This window comes from Oryctolagus cuniculus, chromosome 6 (genome assembly GCF_964237555.1).
Source record: "Oryctolagus cuniculus chromosome 6, mOryCun1.1, whole genome shotgun sequence".
In the NCBI taxonomy this organism is placed as follows: Eukaryota; Metazoa; Chordata; class Mammalia; order Lagomorpha; family Leporidae; genus Oryctolagus; species Oryctolagus cuniculus.
Window position 1 is genome coordinate 119890741 of NC_091437.1, and position 16715 is coordinate 119907455.

The 16715-nt window shown below is 40.3% G+C and overlaps 1 protein-coding gene across 6 annotated transcripts in view; it reads right to left on the bottom strand.

The window, feature by feature from the left end:
• Positions 1-895: 895 nt before the first annotated feature.
• The window catches only part of VIRMA (vir like m6A methyltransferase associated), a 73182-nt gene continuing 57362 nt past the window's right edge, over positions 896-16715 (bottom strand). For 3 of the 6 annotated variants that reach the window (XM_002710693.5, XM_070075315.1, XM_070075314.1), the window contains 8 exons: positions 15262-15394; positions 8369-8521; positions 7750-7910; positions 6156-6252; positions 4795-4961; positions 4034-4365; positions 3080-3223; positions 896-1236 (listed from right to left, as the gene is read on the bottom strand). In XM_002710693.5, the coding sequence (XP_002710739.1) occupies positions 1082-1236; positions 3080-3223; positions 4034-4365; positions 4795-4961; positions 6156-6252; positions 7750-7910; positions 8369-8521; positions 15262-15394 (1342 nt within the window). In that variant the 3' untranslated portion in view covers positions 896-1081. Of the gene's footprint in view, positions 1237-3079; positions 3224-4033; positions 4366-4794; positions 4962-6155; positions 6253-7749; positions 7911-8368; positions 8522-15261; positions 15395-16715 lie in introns of those variants that run through there. The other 3 variants (XM_008255752.4, XM_070075317.1, XR_011389238.1) reach the window with 2 other exon arrangements.

Here is a 16715-nt window from a genome sequence, read left to right on the forward strand (position 1 = left end):
TACTCACAAATAGTTCCCCAAAACAGAAAGTGATAAAGGAGAGAATGAGACTCATACACTTCTTTTTTAAGAGAAGTCTGTATTTATGCCAATTATATAAGCTCGATGTATTAGACAGACCCTTGGGAAAATATGGCTACTTTCTCAAATTATAAGTTTCATTTCTATATAAAGTCCAGCTTCATTAGATGTTTCTGGTTCCCAAAATAACAGGATATGCCTTATTGTGGGCTTGAAATAACTGTATAATAAAAAATAGCATCAGCAGGTCCAAAGCTAAAAAAACGAAGTCTGTACTTCCTTCTAATATAAAGGGGAAGAGGGTTTTATCTCCTTTCATACAGCCACGGTTCCCAAACTGTGTACCAGGGTACCATAGTAAATTAACATGGTTGCCAGACAGTAGTTGACATTTTTGAGGGAAACAGCCACACCCACTGGACACCACACAAACTACTAGTTTGAGGTAGTTTACATTTTCAACATCAGATAGCACTATATTGCTTTACATCAAAGTTTATCTTTGTAAAACTGAGTTTTTCACAGTTTGATAAAAAGTACTTTGCAAGAAGCATAGTGCAGTAGGAAATTAATGATATTGATTCCAAGATCTGAGACATTATGCAGTGTCCACATTTACTATGATGATGATGTAAATTCTTAAGTTGCTTGGACCTAGCTACTTGACAAACAGAAGTATTAGGTATTTCTTTTGGCCTAGATGTGCTGTGAAAAAAATTACTGAGTCACTAAAGCGTGCCAGAGCAGAGTAAATTTGGGAACATCTGTTGTATAGGCAAGAAAAATACAAAACAAGTCATTTAGTTATTCTCTTTCTACCTAGAAATTTTCTAAATAAATAGTTGTATAAAAAGGGGAAAAATATATACAAACATACATACAAAGTTTGGATTTTTATTGAAATCATGTTAGGTATCAAACAAAACCTGCTTTCTTCAGATAAAAATATTCTCTCAGATGTTTCCAGATAACTGTTAAGTCTAAGTTGGTCCTTCAATGTCTTATTTTTAGCGTCCTCGTGAAATGTTCATATGTATTTCGGAAACTCCCAAAAGTACTTTTATCGTGTAAAGGACCGTACGTGACGACCTCTACCACTGCCTCCACTAACAAACTTTCCTCTGGAGCCTCCACTGCCGCTATTTGCACTAGCCCAGGAAGGTCCGAGTCCCCCACGACCTCTGGAAGCACGGTCCCGAGGACTTGGGCGGTAACCTATAAAAGAAACAATACAGATTTTAGTTCCATGTCCTTTGCATTCTCACTTTATAAATACCTACTAATGTATGGCACTGAGTTCAAACCAAGAATGACTGTTTGTTCTTTTATTTATTTATTTTTAAAGAGTTTAATTATTTGAGTGGCAGAGTCACAAAGTAAAATAGAAAGAGAGAGAAGGAGACACAGAGAGAAAGGTCCTCCATCCGCTGGTTCACTCCTCAAATGGCCACAATGGCCAGAACTGGGGTGATCTAAAGCCAGGAGCCAGGAGCCTCTTCCAGGTCTATCATGTAGATGGAGGAGTCCAAGCACTTGGTCATCCTCCATTGCTTTCCCAGGCCATAAGCAGAGAGCTGGATCAGAAGAGGAGCAGCCGGGACATGAATCGGCACCCATATGGGATGCCAGCACCACAGGTGAAAGCTTAGCCTATTATGCCACAGTGCTGGCCCATGTTTGTTCTTTTAATACTCATGTGCAGGAGCTGGTGCTGTGGTACAGCAGGTAACACCGCTGCCCTCAACACCATCCTTCCATGTGGACACTGGTTTGTGTCTCGGCTGCTCCACTTCCAATCCAGCTCCCTGCTAATAACCTAGGAAAATAGTGTAAGATGGCTTAGGAGCCTGGGCCCTTACTGCTCATGGAGACCCAGAAAAAGCTCCTGGCTCCAGGTTTTGCATGGTTCAACCCTAGCTATTGTGGCCATTTAGGGAGTAACCAGCGGGTAGAAGATATCCATCTCTCCCTCTCTCTCTGTAACTCTTTCAAATAAACAATCCTTAAATATGTACATGGGACATTCATTCAAAGATATAAAATTAACCTTAGAATTTTAAGTCTAGGGGGCTGGCGCCGTGGCTCACTTGGTTAATTCTCTGCCTGCCCATATGGGCACTGGGTTCTAGTCCCAGTTGCTCCTCTTCCAGTCCAGCTCTCTGCTGTGGCCTGGGAAGGCAGTGGAGGATGGCCCAAGTGCTTGGGCCCCTGCATCCACATGGGAGACCAGGAGGAAGCACCAGGCTCCTGGCTTCGGATCAGCCTAGCTCTGGCCATAGCAACCATTTGGGGGGTGAACCAAAGGAAGGAAGACCTTTCTCTCTGTCTCTCTTTCACTAACTCTGTCAAATAAATTAAAAATAATAATAATAATAACTTTAAGTCTATATTCTAAAGAAGGCGAGCAGAATGTCTGGATAAGGCCTGTGAAATCATGAGGTCTGGCCCTGCTAAGGCCGTCACAGGTGGGCTCAAAATTCAATAAATCTACAGCAGGCTAATTTCTAAGTTGGTAATTCTGCATGGCCTACAAATGATATTATAAATATCCAAATGGCCCTTGGCAGAAAACAGGTTCCCCAACCCTGTTCCAAAGTATTCTCTCCTGGAAGAGCCTATAGCACTCAACATTTTGAAAAGGAGGAGGGGCCAGCGCTGTGGGGCAGTGGGTTAACGGCCTGGCCTGAAGCGCCGGCATCCCATATAGGCGCCGGTTTGAGACTTGGCTGCTCCACTTCTGATCTAGCTTTCTGTTATGGCCTGGGAAAGCAGTAGAAGATGGCCCGAGTCTTTGGGCTCCTGCACCCGCGTGGGACACCCGGAGGAAGCTCCTGGCTCCTGGCTTTGGATCGGCGCAACTCTGGCCGTTGCAGCCATCTGGGAAGTGAACCAGCGGATGGAAGACCTCTCTCTCTCTCTCCCTGCCTCTCCTCTCTCTGTGTAACTCTGACTTTCAAATGAATAAATAACTCTTAAAAAAAAAAAAAAAAAAAAAAGAAAAGAAAAGGAGGAACTCCCTTCGCTTCTCTGAGCAGTGTCAAGTAGAGAGGACACATACCTGTAGAACTAAGTGGTCGCAATGGCGGAAGCGGGCCCCTGTTAAAATTACTCTGGCCTCCTCGACTTTCATTGTAATTCCCTCGAGGAGTATTCTGAGCACTCCAACTGGAGCCTCTGGTGCCCTCCCGACGACTGTAGTTTCCTAAACACAAACAACAAGATCAAAATCTAATATTGCCAGAATTTTGTGTTAAGGAAGATTTGGCAGGTTTTTCTTAATCTTAAAAAAGTAACGGAAGAAAAACGAAAATCTTGTAAACTGAATATACTACTAAGAAGCAAAAATCACACAGCGGTTAACAGCAGAGGCTCTAAAGCAGACTGCCAGGTTCAAATATCGGTCCTGTCACTTCCAGTTTTGTGTCCTGGTCAGCTGAATCACAGTTTATCTTCAGTAAAGAAGGAGTACTAATGCGACCTACCTTGTGGGGTTAATGTGAGCGTACCATATCTGCATTACTTGTAACACTTCCCGACACACCTATGTAAGCGTTTGTTATTAATGCCAAATTCATATTCTCTTTCACTGTCACCTTTCGAGCTCATCAATCCACTAGTAAAAGCATAGTTTCTTTAACTATATCAAATAGTCTCAAAATCTTCAAACAACTTAAAACAGACTGAATATAACAGTAAGAAGCAAGGTGATAAAGGAATCAATTATGAACTACACAAATAATCTTAAGGAAATTGTTGAGAAGTACAAATGTGAAAATGGTATTTACATAAAAAATAATAAAATTCTCAATGTTAAAAGGAAAATAATTACCTGTGACATCTTTTAAATTCCCAGTAAAAGTATACCTTATCAGAAGTTAACCCAAAAAGTATGTGTGGTTTTTTTTTTCCTACCCACCAGAGTACTCTGCAAATAGTGCAAATACTTTATCTCAATCTCCTCAGTCACTTCACTCAATATTTTAATATGCTAGCCTATTAGAAATGCAGTTACCTTTTGAAGCAGGTGGTGTGAAAAATCGATTCTGACTGTGAAAAGCACCACGTCCTCCTCGATTGCCTGAAAACCCACCACGAGAAGAAATCTTCTGGGAAACTTTAAGTGGCCGTTTGGGTGGGGGTATTCCATCTTGAGGGACCACTTCTTTACTTTCAGCTGCGACAAAGTCATCCACGTGCATAGATGGTGGTCTGCTTGTGTTCTGTTTCCTCTGACGAAAAATATCATGGGGTCGTATACCCTGTCCAAATCCTCCCCTGCCCCTTCCTCTTGGTGGTGGCACAACATGAGCTCGTTTGGCAGGTTCTATGTATTCAGATTTTCCACTATTAAAACAAAAATACTCCATTAGAAAATTTCCGTTTCTTCATATTTCCAGTGAAAATACAATAAATAGTGAATCTGGATTTCAATTTTTTCTTATTCTAATTCCATTAATTTTGCAAGTATATATATTACTTCCCAGCATACTTCCCAGCATAATACAACACACTAGCTAAGAATGGTACTCATATTTTATTGATATCACTAAAAGTTTTACAATAATCCAGTTTACTTCTTATTCATACCTTTTAAGTGCTCACAAAGAACAATATTACTAATGTACTGGCTAAGTCCTGGCCAAATTATTATCTTTAAAACTAATACAAACAATATTAATGATTCAAATGTTATGCAAATGATTCCATCTTAAATACAATGAAATAAAGCTTTATGTGATCATAATCAAGACCTTCAGTGGAATAAATTTTTACCTTGAAGTTATAAAGGTCTCATGCTTGTGCTTCCCAAGTTTGAATCCTTTAGTAGTCTTGGTTCTCCCTGGAGATGACGGTTCTGACAAAAATGAGCGCTCTAATTCTGAGTGCAAATCAAAGTCACTACAGCATTTTTCAGAGAGCTCGATTAAGTCAACCTTTACCTGTAGTCATAAAAATGAAACAAAAGACATCTTAAATTAACTACCAGTGTAACATCTGATCATGGAAATTCATATTCTTGGGGCTGGCACTGAAGCTTAGTGGGTAACGCCGCCATCTGTGATCTGTGATGCTGACATCCCACATGGGTGCCAGTTCGAGTCCTGATTGCTCCACTTCGAATCTAGTTCCCTGCTAATGCACCTGGGAAAGCAGTGGAAGATGGCCCAGCACTTGGCCCTTGCACCCATATGGGAGACCTGGATGGACCCCTGGCTCCTGGCTTTGGTTTGGACCAGCCCTGGCCATTGCAGCCATCTGCATCTGCCTTTCCTTCTCTGTAACTCTGCCTTTCCAATAAATAAATAAATCTTAAAAAAAAATTAAAATAAATGCACCTTAAATGTGAAACAAATCATTCTATCAGTTTTATTGTACATGATGAACACTAACTTTTTTTAATTTTTTTTTAAGATTTATTTATCTGAGAGGCAGAGTTACAGACATAGAGAGACAGAGAGAGGTTTTCCACTCACTGGCTCACTTTCCAAATGGCCACAGCGACCGGAGCTGCGCCGATCTGAAGCCAGGAGCCAGGAGCTCCCTCTGGGTCTCCCACACGGGTGCAGAAGCCCAAGCACTTAGGCTTTGTTCCACTGCTTTCCTAGGCCATAGCAGAGAGCCTGATCAGAAGTGGAACAGCCAGGACTCGAATTGCCTTGGTTGTTCCATTTCTAACCCAGCTCCCTGTTAAGGTACTTGGGAAGGGCAGTGAAGAATACCCCAAGTGTTAGGGCCCCTACTATCAATGTGGGAAGACTCAGATGGAGCGTCAGGCTCCTGGCTTCAGCCTGAACCAGCCCCAGCAATTGTAGACAACTGGGGGGTCAACCAGTGGATGGAAGATCTTTTTCTCTCTGTAACTCTACCTTTAATAAAAATAAATAAATCTTTAAATATAAAATAAAATAAACACATACAAAATCACTAACTAAACAGAAGTATAACAAGTATAAAAAAGTGTTAGTTTTGGATGCTATTAAGTGGGAAACTGGCCTAAAAATAATGTAGTACTACTGGTCCCCAAGTGGACTTCAAATACTTACATATAGTACATAAACAATTATAATGCTAACAATATACAAACAAAAATATTAACAACTTTTTTAACTATTTAGTAATAAAATAATTTATACCAAGTCTAGATCTGTATCAATCTCTTCAGCCTGAAATGGAGTGAACCACATTGATTTCAACTGATCATCCATGACATCAGCTAGCACATATGCAGTCCTAGAACACAAAAAGCATTTGTAAAAAGCAAAATACCAAAATCAAACACTTTGGCTTACCTTCTAAGGAAAATCTATGGATGGTACAATTAAAAATATTATCCGCAGAAGTTTTACCAAAATTACCACTTGAAAAGACTTCTTCAAAAAGCCATTCAAGCGGGAGGGAGGGAGGCTGGGGGGGAGCCACAACAATACAAAAGTTGCACTTTGTAAATTCACATTTATTAAATAAAAAAAAAGAACTTATGGGGGGGGGAAGCCATTGTAATTCATAAACTGTACTTTGGAAATTTATATTTATTAAATAAAAGTTAAAAAAAAGCCATTCAAATAAAATATAAATATAAATAAATAAATATATATATGGAACTATTCAAGAACTAAGTACCTTCCAAAACCAATAACTGAGAAACTAGTCTTACTATAACAAACTTTGACCTTCAGCAACACTAATTTTAATTCCAAAAAGGCAAGCTTATTGCATTATACCAATTGTGCAGAATCTGCTCATACTTAATTTTTCTAAATTTAGAGAGTAATTCTATTACATCAAATGATCCTTATGAGTATAGAGCTCCACAGATTAAGAAGTATATTCTTTAGGCCAGGGATTAATAAACCATTGCCTATCCTGTCTGCCTATAAACTATGCAGAGTTTGTATGCTTTTAGGATTTTTCTTAAAAAAAAAAAAAGAAAAGAAAAGAAAGAATCTACAGAAGAATATGCAGCAAAGGACTGCATGGCCTATAAAGCCTAGAATTTGTATAAAAACTGATAGTTCTGGGCCGGTGCCGCGGCTCACTAGGCTAATCCTCCGCCTTGCGGCGCTGGCACACCGGGTTCTAGTCCCAGTCGGGGCACCGGATTCTGTCCCAGTTGCCCCTCTTCCAGGCCAGCTCTCTGCTGTGGCCCGGGAGTGCAGTGGAGGATGGCCCAAGTCCTTGGGCCCTGCACCCCATGGGAGACCAGGATAAGTACCTGGCTCCTGCCATCGGATCAGCACGGTGCGCTGGCCGCAGCGCGCCAGCCGCGGCGGCCATTGGAGGGTGAACCAACGGCAAAGGAAGACCTTTCTCTCTGTCTCTCTCTCTCTCACTGTCCACTCTGCCTGTCAAAAAAAAAAAAAAAAAAAAAAAAAAAACCATAAAAAAAAAAAAAAAGACTGATAGTTCTGGATGCTATTAAGTGGGCAGCTGACATAAGAATAATGCAGTACTACCGGTCCCCAAGTGGAATTCAACAGTCACATATAATATGTAAACTACTATGATGCTGCTAACAACACACAAGCAAAAAATATTAACAACTTTTTGGTAAATATTTTGTAATAAAATAATTTATACCAAATCTAGATCTGTATCAGTCTCTTCAGCCTGAAATGCAGTGAACCACACTGATTTCAACTTGCAAGACAGAAAGCTTGCTGACCCTCTATAAAATTCAACCATTATATAAACAGTATCTATTCAATCACAAAACCTTGCTTATCTTACCTATTGTTAAATAGATTCTGTAGAGATTCTGGAGCTGAAAGTACTGGTTCCACATCCTGGTCACTGAGAGGTAAAGGGTCACCTGATGACTGCAGCATCTGCTTAAGTCCCACTACATTGTCCAACAAAGAATCCAGATTGTCATCCTCTTTTGAATGTTCCTAGACACAAAAGAAAGCAGGATAAGAAGGTGCAGGTGAACCATGAACACTTGAGCTCTTAATCTACTCACTCTTTATCAGAAAAGGCAGTATTATTTCACTTCAAAGAGATTTGGAGCACCATTAAGAAATTATCGACTTAACATTAAATATAATAAATAAAACAAAACCAAAAGCACTTATCATTTTATTTCTAAACAATGGCAGTAGGGGGTACCCTGCATCCAAAGATAGACAATTCAGAAAGTAATGCCTTCATTTACTCCTTAAGATTCACAACAATACAGAGGGCTTCACTCCAAATTATTAATTCAAAGAATTAGTTCAAAACGGCATAGATACTCAACTAACAGTTCACTATTTGAAAAGGTCACTATGAAAAGTTGTACTAGTCAAACTGAGAGGAAAAAAATACGTCTCAGGAATGCTCTGTTTTTATTTTTGTTTTTCTTTTTTACCAAAACAAGCTTCTCTAGTTCAAGGAACAAATTTTCTGGACTTTCTTCTTTGCTTTGTAGAAGCTGTTTTAACTCTGCAGCATTAATACTCATCGTCCGTGATGGATGAGCTCCATCTACTTCCATGAGACCACTATCGTCTCCACAACATCCCTGTAAATGTCACACACAAGTTAAATTTGAGAGCAGAGAAATTTGCAAAGATGTTTCCTAACTTTTTCAGTTATTTAAGCCACTTGCTGCAAACTTCACCTCAACATTTTGGTTCTACACCAGCACAAATGGCTAGTTTTAAATTTAATTATTGCAAGAAGGATTTAGTCAGCTCAAAGCTGAAATAAGTTTTAAAGACTCACAAATTAGATAGGCAAACACACATATGCAATTTACTGGCACGAAAATTTCCAACAAAAATATCCAATGGCAAATACACTGGCACTGGTAACACACTGCTTGATACTTAAGGCAATAAAATGCCTGCTACTACTAAGAACTGACATAATACAAAACTATCTTTCTAGGAATGAAGTAAAGAAAACAGTAATTATTATATTCAAGACCGTCACACAAAAAAGTGACTATTTCCTGCTTTAAAAATGTAAGCTACATAACAAAAGAATTTTTGGAGTGCTAAACAGTTCAATACTACAAAATCTATCCCCCAAAACAAATCTTAGTTAATGAAAACGAATCACCCATATTGCCACGTATGAAAGAACACTTAACAATAGAAAGCCATTTATCCACCTACCAGTAGTTTCAAATCCTCAGCATATAGCCCTGCTTTAAAATGGCTCATAAGCAGTATGGTTTTTCAAAACTCAGAACATAAACGTATACCACCAATCAACATGCAGGATTTAATATTTTTAAATGGGCACAAATTTTGTTTGGAGCTCACATCATTTGTCCTATAACTCATCAAATGTCAATGAAGGCTGAATAAAAATTACTTTTTTAAAAAAATAACTTCTTCATTTTCTTTAAGATTTATTTATTTATTTGAAAGGCGGAGTTACACAGAAAGAAAAGGAGAGGCAGACAGAGAGAGGTCTTCTATCTGCTGTTCACTCCCCAACTGGCTGCAACTGCTGGTGCTGAGCCAATCTGAAGCCAGGAGCCAGGAGCTTCTTCCTGGTCTCCCACATGGGTGCAGGGGCCCAAGGACTTGGGCCATCTTCTACTGCTTTCCCAGGCCACAGCAGAGAGCTGGATCAGAAGTGGAGCAGCCAGGTCTCGAATCAGCGCCCATATGGGATGCCAGCACTTCAGGCCAGGGCATTAACCCACTGAGCCACAGCATGGCCCTGAAAATTACTCTTAACAAAAGCCTGCTCTAACTGTGCTGTACAAGAATCATACTTGCTCCCATATGGGTGCCAGTTCCAGACCTGGCTGCTCTACTTCCAATCCAGCTCCCTGCCATGTCCTGGGAAAGCAGCAGAAGATGGCCCAAATGCTTGGGTCCCTGCACCCATGAGGGAGACCTGGAAGAAGTTCCTGCCTCCTGGCTTCAGATTGGCCCAGCTCAAGCTATTGTGGCCATTTGGGGAGTGAACCAGTAGATGGAAGACCTTTCTCTCTGTCTGTCTGTCTGTCTGTCTCTCTCTCTCTCTCTGTCTATAATTCTTTCTAAAATACAAAAATAAAATCTTTAAAGAAAAAAAATCACCCACCACTTGGGAGCCAAGTGGTCCTTTCAGAAAATACTGCACTGAAGAAGGGGCTTGCATTTTATTAAGCAAAAAGGCACACAGTTTTAACGAGAAGTTCAAAAACCACTGAGCCTACAAAGGTTTTATTTGCTCTACTGGAAGTTAGGAACAGATTGGTAAATGGCATATAAGCTTTATTTTAAAATAATAATAAAGTAAATGAGCTAAAAATAATCATGGTGCACTAAAAGGAAGAATCATCTTTAAAGGAACTAAAGATCAATAAAATCGGTAAAATATATTATTTTATAGAAATAAATATATTTAACCTGATTAAAAACCATCAAGGCACTTATCTAGTTTTTTTTTTCTCACTCCTAGTATGGTAAGTTCAGTACAGCTGAACCAGAAATATTACAGTGATTCTTATTTTTAAGTTTTATTTATTTTATTTGAAATGAGCAAGAGAGAGACAGAGAGGGAGGCAGACAGAGAGAGACAGAGGAGATCTTCCATTCATAGGTTTACTCTCCAAATGCTCATACTAGCCAAGGGTGGGCCAGACGAAAGCTGTAAGCAAGAAACACTATCCAACTTTCCCACGTGAGCAGAAGGGATCCAAGTACCAGAGCTATCATCTACTGCCTCCCAAGGTGCACATCAGCAGGAAGCTGGAGTGGAAGCAAACTCAAGATTTGAACCCAGGTACTCCAATATGGGATGCAGGCATCCCAAGCAAAAGCTTAATCTGCTAAGTCACAAACACCTGGCCCTGATGACAACTTTGAAAAGTTAGAGAAAGCATACCAAAATAATCAAGTTAAAGAAACAGAGGGGCAGGCATTGTAGTTCAGAGGCTTAAGTAGCCACATAGAATGCCAGCGGCAGCTTCTTGCTAGTGAACCTGGGAGGCAGCAGATGATGGTCCATAGTACTCCACTTTGAACAGTGGAAAGAATAGCTAGAGAAAAGGTCAACAATGAAATAGAAGGTTTGGGACCCGGAAGAACAACCATAAATCAACTACTCTTCACAGACTAAACAGCAGCAGAAGATACAACACTTCTGTGCATATGAGATATTCTGTAGGACAGACCAGATGCTAGATCACAAAACAAGGCTCAATAAATTTAAAAGGACTGCAAGAAAAGTATGCTCTCACCATGAATGAAATTAGAAATAAATTAAAAGGAGGAAATTTGAGACACTCATAAGTATGTAAAAAAGTAAACACAATTATAAGTAACCAATGGGACAAAGGAAAAAAAAAATCACAGTAAAATTAAAACTTTAAAATGAACAAAAATTAAAACATGAACACACCAAAACTGAGGGATGCAGCAAAAGTTGTACCCAGAGAGAAATACAACTACAAGTGCTATATTAAAATGCAAGAACAATCTCCAATCAATAACCTAATCATCTACCCTAAGAAATAAAAAGCAAAACTCGACCTGAAGAAAACAGTAAGCATTAAAGCAAAGATCAACAGAGAACAAAAAAGTAATTTAAAAAACAAAGTTGTTTACAGGAGTACCCCCCTTGTCTGCAGGGGATAAGTTCTAAAATCTCCAGTGGATGCCTACAATCATGGATAATAAGGAACCCCATTACATTCATAGGTTATAGTATTTCTTATACATACTAACACATATGATAAAATTTAATTTATAGACTAGACACACTAAGAGATAGGTAGAAAGTTATAACAATACAATAAAACTATCAGCATCACCACTCTTGCACTTTGGGGCCATTATTAAGTAAAAGCATTACTTGAACACAAGCACTGTGATAAACAGTTGAGATAGCTACTAATTAACAGATGGAGGATGCATACAGCATGAACATGCTGGACAAATCGGTAATTCATATCCTGGGAAGAATGGAGGAGTATACCAAGAGATCTCATCATGCTACTCAGAGCAATATACAAATTAAAACTTATGGGGGCCAGTCCCGTGGTATAGCAGGTGAAGCCACTGCCTGTAGAGCCAGCATTCCATCTGGGCGCTGGTTCAAGTCCCAACTGCTCCACTTCCGATCCAACCCTCTGTTATGGCCTGGGAAAGCAGTGGAAGATGGCCTGAGTCCTTGGGGCTCTGCACCATTGTGGAAGACCCAGAGGAAGATCCTGGCTACTAATCAGTGCAGCACTGGCTGTTGCAGCCACCTGGGGAGTGAACCAGCGGATGGAAGACCTCTCTCTCTCTGCCTCTGCCTTTCTATAACTCTGCCTTTCAAATAAATTAATCTTAAAAAGACCCAACAACATATGAATTCATTATTCATTATTCATTATTTCCGGAATTTTCCACTTAATATTTTCATTACAGCTTGGGGAGTGAGCCAGTAGATGGAGTATCTGTGTGTGTCATCTCTGCTTTTCAAATAAAAGTAAATAAATTGATGGAACAATTTGATAGGTTTATTTTTCCATGTTATCAGGTAAACAATTCCTTATCAAAAGGCAGTATGGTTCTACTGCTAAACATACAAAGCTTTCAAAATGTAAGCATCCAGTAAATGTAATCATTTTTAATGAACTATGTACATTGCAAAACAAATAATGATTTGCCAATAAAATCAGAAAGATAGCTCAGCAGGTTAAGTTGTCATTTGGGACATCTGCATCCCACAGTGGGAAGGCCAGTTTGAGTCACAGTTCCTCTGTTTCGGATTCAGTTTCCTTCTAACAAGTGTGAGAAGACAGCAAATGATAGCCAAAGTATTTGGGTGTCGACCATGCATGTGGGAGACCCAGATGGAGTTCTTGACTCCTGGCTTTGCCCAGGCCCAGCCCTAGCTGTTGCATTCAACTAGGGAGTGAATCAGCAGATGGAGATCAATCTCCCTCTCTGTTTATTTATTCAAACAAATAAATCCTAAAAACAAAAAACTGGCAAGACTATAACTACAAACATAACAGATAAGAAGGGCTTACTGGATTAAATATTCTCAATATAAATTACATGCATAAAAATGACAAATTTATTTTCCTCCTGAATTCATTCCTACATTATATTTATTCTGACATTGTATAAAACAAGTCGTTAACAAACTTTCCCAAACAGAAAGTTTAAACATGAGCTGAATTTCTTAAACAAGTACTGACAAAGTATATATTGGCCTACAAGATACAAACACACATTCATACACACATTTTGTGGGTAACACATTTAGGCAAAGCTGTATTATACTGTAGTAAAATACCCCAGGACCTCACAGAGCTTTTCATATATTAATTTGTACAGATAAGCTCCATCAGGGATACTTTTTGAATGTTTGTGAATTCTACTTTTTTTTTGTTAAAGGATGTATTTAATTTATTTGAAAGATAGAGTTATAGAGACAGAGAGAGAGAGGGAGGGAGGGAGGGAGATCTTCCATCTGCTGGTTCACTCCCCAAAAGGCCACAACAGCCAGGGCTGAACAAGAGTGAAGCCAGGAGCCAGGAGCTTCATCCAGGTCTCCCACACAGATGCAAGGGCCCAAGCCTTTGGACATCTTCTGACTGCTTTCCCAGGCACATTAGCAGGAAACTGGATAGGAAGTGGAGGCAGCTAGGATTCAAACTGGCACCTACATGGGATGTCAGAATTGCTGGCAGTGCTTTATCCTCTATGCCACAAAGCAGGCACCTAAACATTTTTTTTTTTTTTGTCTTTTGTAAAATTTTATTTGAGAAAAAGAGTTACATAGAGGCAGAGACAGAGACAGAGGCAGAGAGAGAGAGAGAGAGAGAGAAAGAGAGATCTTCAATCTGCTGGTTCACTTCACATGGCCAAAACAGTCATGGCTGGACCAGGCAGGAGCCAGGAACTAGCAGCTTCTTCCAGGTCTCCTATGTGGGTGCAGAGCCCAATGCTTTCCCAGGTACATTAGTAGGGAGCTGGATTGGTAGTGGAGCAGCCATGTCTCAAACCAGTGCCCATACAGGATGCTGACATTGCAGTCAGCAACTTTACCACCACCCCACAGCGCCATCTCCTCTCCACTTTTTTAAAGGCTTCTGAAATTGGATTCATAATATACTATGATTTTGGAAAATATTAATGAGAGGGATCTTAAGTAGGTCCTAACAATAAGATGTTAGGATACAGGAAATAATAATTCATATTTATGATGGATCCAAAGTACTTTAGTATAAAATGAGTTGCAGTCACTCCAAACTCACAGCATCCAAAACATAATCCGTAAATGCGACAATAGGTATCTCAATGTCAAGATTTAAAATGGAAAACACAGGCCGGTGCCGCGGCTCACTAGGCTAATCCTCCGCCTTGCGGCGCTGGCACACCGGGTTCTAGTCCCGGTTGGGGCACCGGATTCTGTCCCGGTTGCCCCTCTTCCAGGCCAACTCTCTGCTGTGATCAGGGAGTGCAGTGGAGGATGGCCCAAGTCCTTGGGCCCTGCACCCCATGGGAGACCAGGAAAAGCTCCTGGCTCCTGGCTTGGGATCAGCGCAATGCGCCGGCCACAGCGCGCCGGCCGCGGCGGCCATTGGAGGGTGAACCAACAGCAAAGGAAGACCTTTCTCTTTGTCTCTCTCTCACTATCCACTCTGCCTGTCAAAAAAAAAAAAAAAAAGAAAAACACAATGGGGCTGACACTGTGGCACTGTGGGCTAAGTCTCCACCTGAGATGCTGGAATCTCATATGGGTGCAGGTTCTAGTCCCAGCTGATCCTCTTCCAATCCAGCTCTCGCATTTGGCCTGGGAAAGCAGTGGAAGATGGCCCAGTGCTCAGGCCTCTGCACTGGCGTGGGAGACCCAAAAGAAGCTCCGGGCTTTGGATCATCTCAGCTCCGGCAGTGGCGGCCATTTGAGGAGTGAACCAGAGGATGGAAGACTTTTCTCTCTCTCACTTTCACTGTCTTTAACTGTCTTTTATCTCTCAAATAAATAAAATATTTAAAAAAATCAAAATATAAAATATCATCGGTAGTATTTTTTTCTATTTAAGTAGCAAAGTCATAAGGTATTTACAAATTAATGATGCCTAGAACTAAATTAGATTTTATATATTCTCTAACATATCTTTATAAATAAAAATTCTATATTTATGGCAGGACAAGGGCAAAGGAAAAACACACCATTTTGGGATGAGCCTGGTAAGTGAAAATATAAAAACACCAATCTATGTTCCAAGACTTTTTTTTTTCACTAAATCAATTTTTAAACTTACAAGAAAACTTGTAAATTTAACAAATACAAAATATATTTACAATCACTTACCATTGTGTCAGAGTTAAGAATCTGTCTCATAAATTCTAAAAATGAAGATGCAAGTTCTCCTGTGTCCTTACTAAATGTGCTGATAACTCGTTTCAGTAAGCTATGCAGAGCACTACTGTTTTTTCGTAAAGAGCTGTAAATAAACAGGAGACAGCAGCCTAAGTATGGGCACATAAAACAAGTAGGAGAAACGAACCATCTCAATTCAAAAAAATTTTGACAATTTTTAAAAATGTAAAAATAGCTTTCGTATGTTCATAGATACAATGTAACAAAGCAATATGTACAGCTACCAGTCCCTTTTAAAACTAAGCTTCAAGTTCTTAATAAAGTTAAAAGGTTTTACCTAGAGAACAAATTTATAAAACTCATCAGGAAAAACTCACCAGTTCTCTATTCTTTAAGATTTTCATAACCTGAGAATTTTGGAAAAAATTATTTATTTGTATTCAAGAGAAAGACAGGGCCAGCTTTGTGGCAGAGTAAGTAAGGCCACCACCTGAGACACTAGCATTCCATTTGGGTGCTGGTCATGTCAAAGCTGCTCCACTTTTTTATAAATATGAGCTTCTTCTAGGTCTCCCACATGGGTACAGAGGCCCAAGAACCTGCACCATCTTCCACTGCTTTCCCAGGAACGTTAACAGGGAGCTGGATCGGAAGTGGAGCATACAGGACTTGAACTGGTGCCCATATGGGATGCTGGCACTGCAGGTGGAGGCTTAACCTTCTTTGCCACAGCACTGGTCCTTGCTCCACTTCTGATCAGGCTCCTTGCCAAGGTGCCAGGAAAAAAGCAGAGGATGGCCCATGTGGGAGACCCAGATGAAGCTCCTGGCTTTGGTCTGGTCCAGTGCTGGCCACTGTGGCCATCTGGGGAGTGAACCAGATGATAAAAGATTCTCTCACTGACTGACTGTTTCTCTCTAACTCTCTGAAAATTAAAATAATGCAGACAGAAGAAGACAGAGAGATCTTCCATCCACTGATTCACTCCTCAAATATCCACAGCAACTGAGGCAGTGCAAGGCCAGAGTCAAGAGGCAGGAACTCTACCCAAGACTCCCACATAGGTGGCAGGGACCCAATAACTTGAGCCATTACCTGCTGCCTCCCAAGTGTGCATTAGAAGGAAACTGGAATTGGCAGCAGACTTGGGACTGAAACCCAGGCATTAAAATATGGGATGCAGGTGTTCCAAGCAGGATCGAGTCATACACAGAGAGGAAGAGACAGAGAGAAAGGGAGACCTTCCATCCGCTGGTTCACTCCCCAGTCGGTTACAATGTCTTTGGCTGGACCAGTCTGAAGCCAAGAGTCAGGAGCTTCTTCCAGGTCTCCCATGTGGGTACAGGGGCTCAATGATTTGGGCTATCCTCTGCTGCTTTCCCAGGCACATTAGCAGGGAGCTGAATTGAAAGTGGAGCATCCATATGGGATGTCAGCACTGCAAA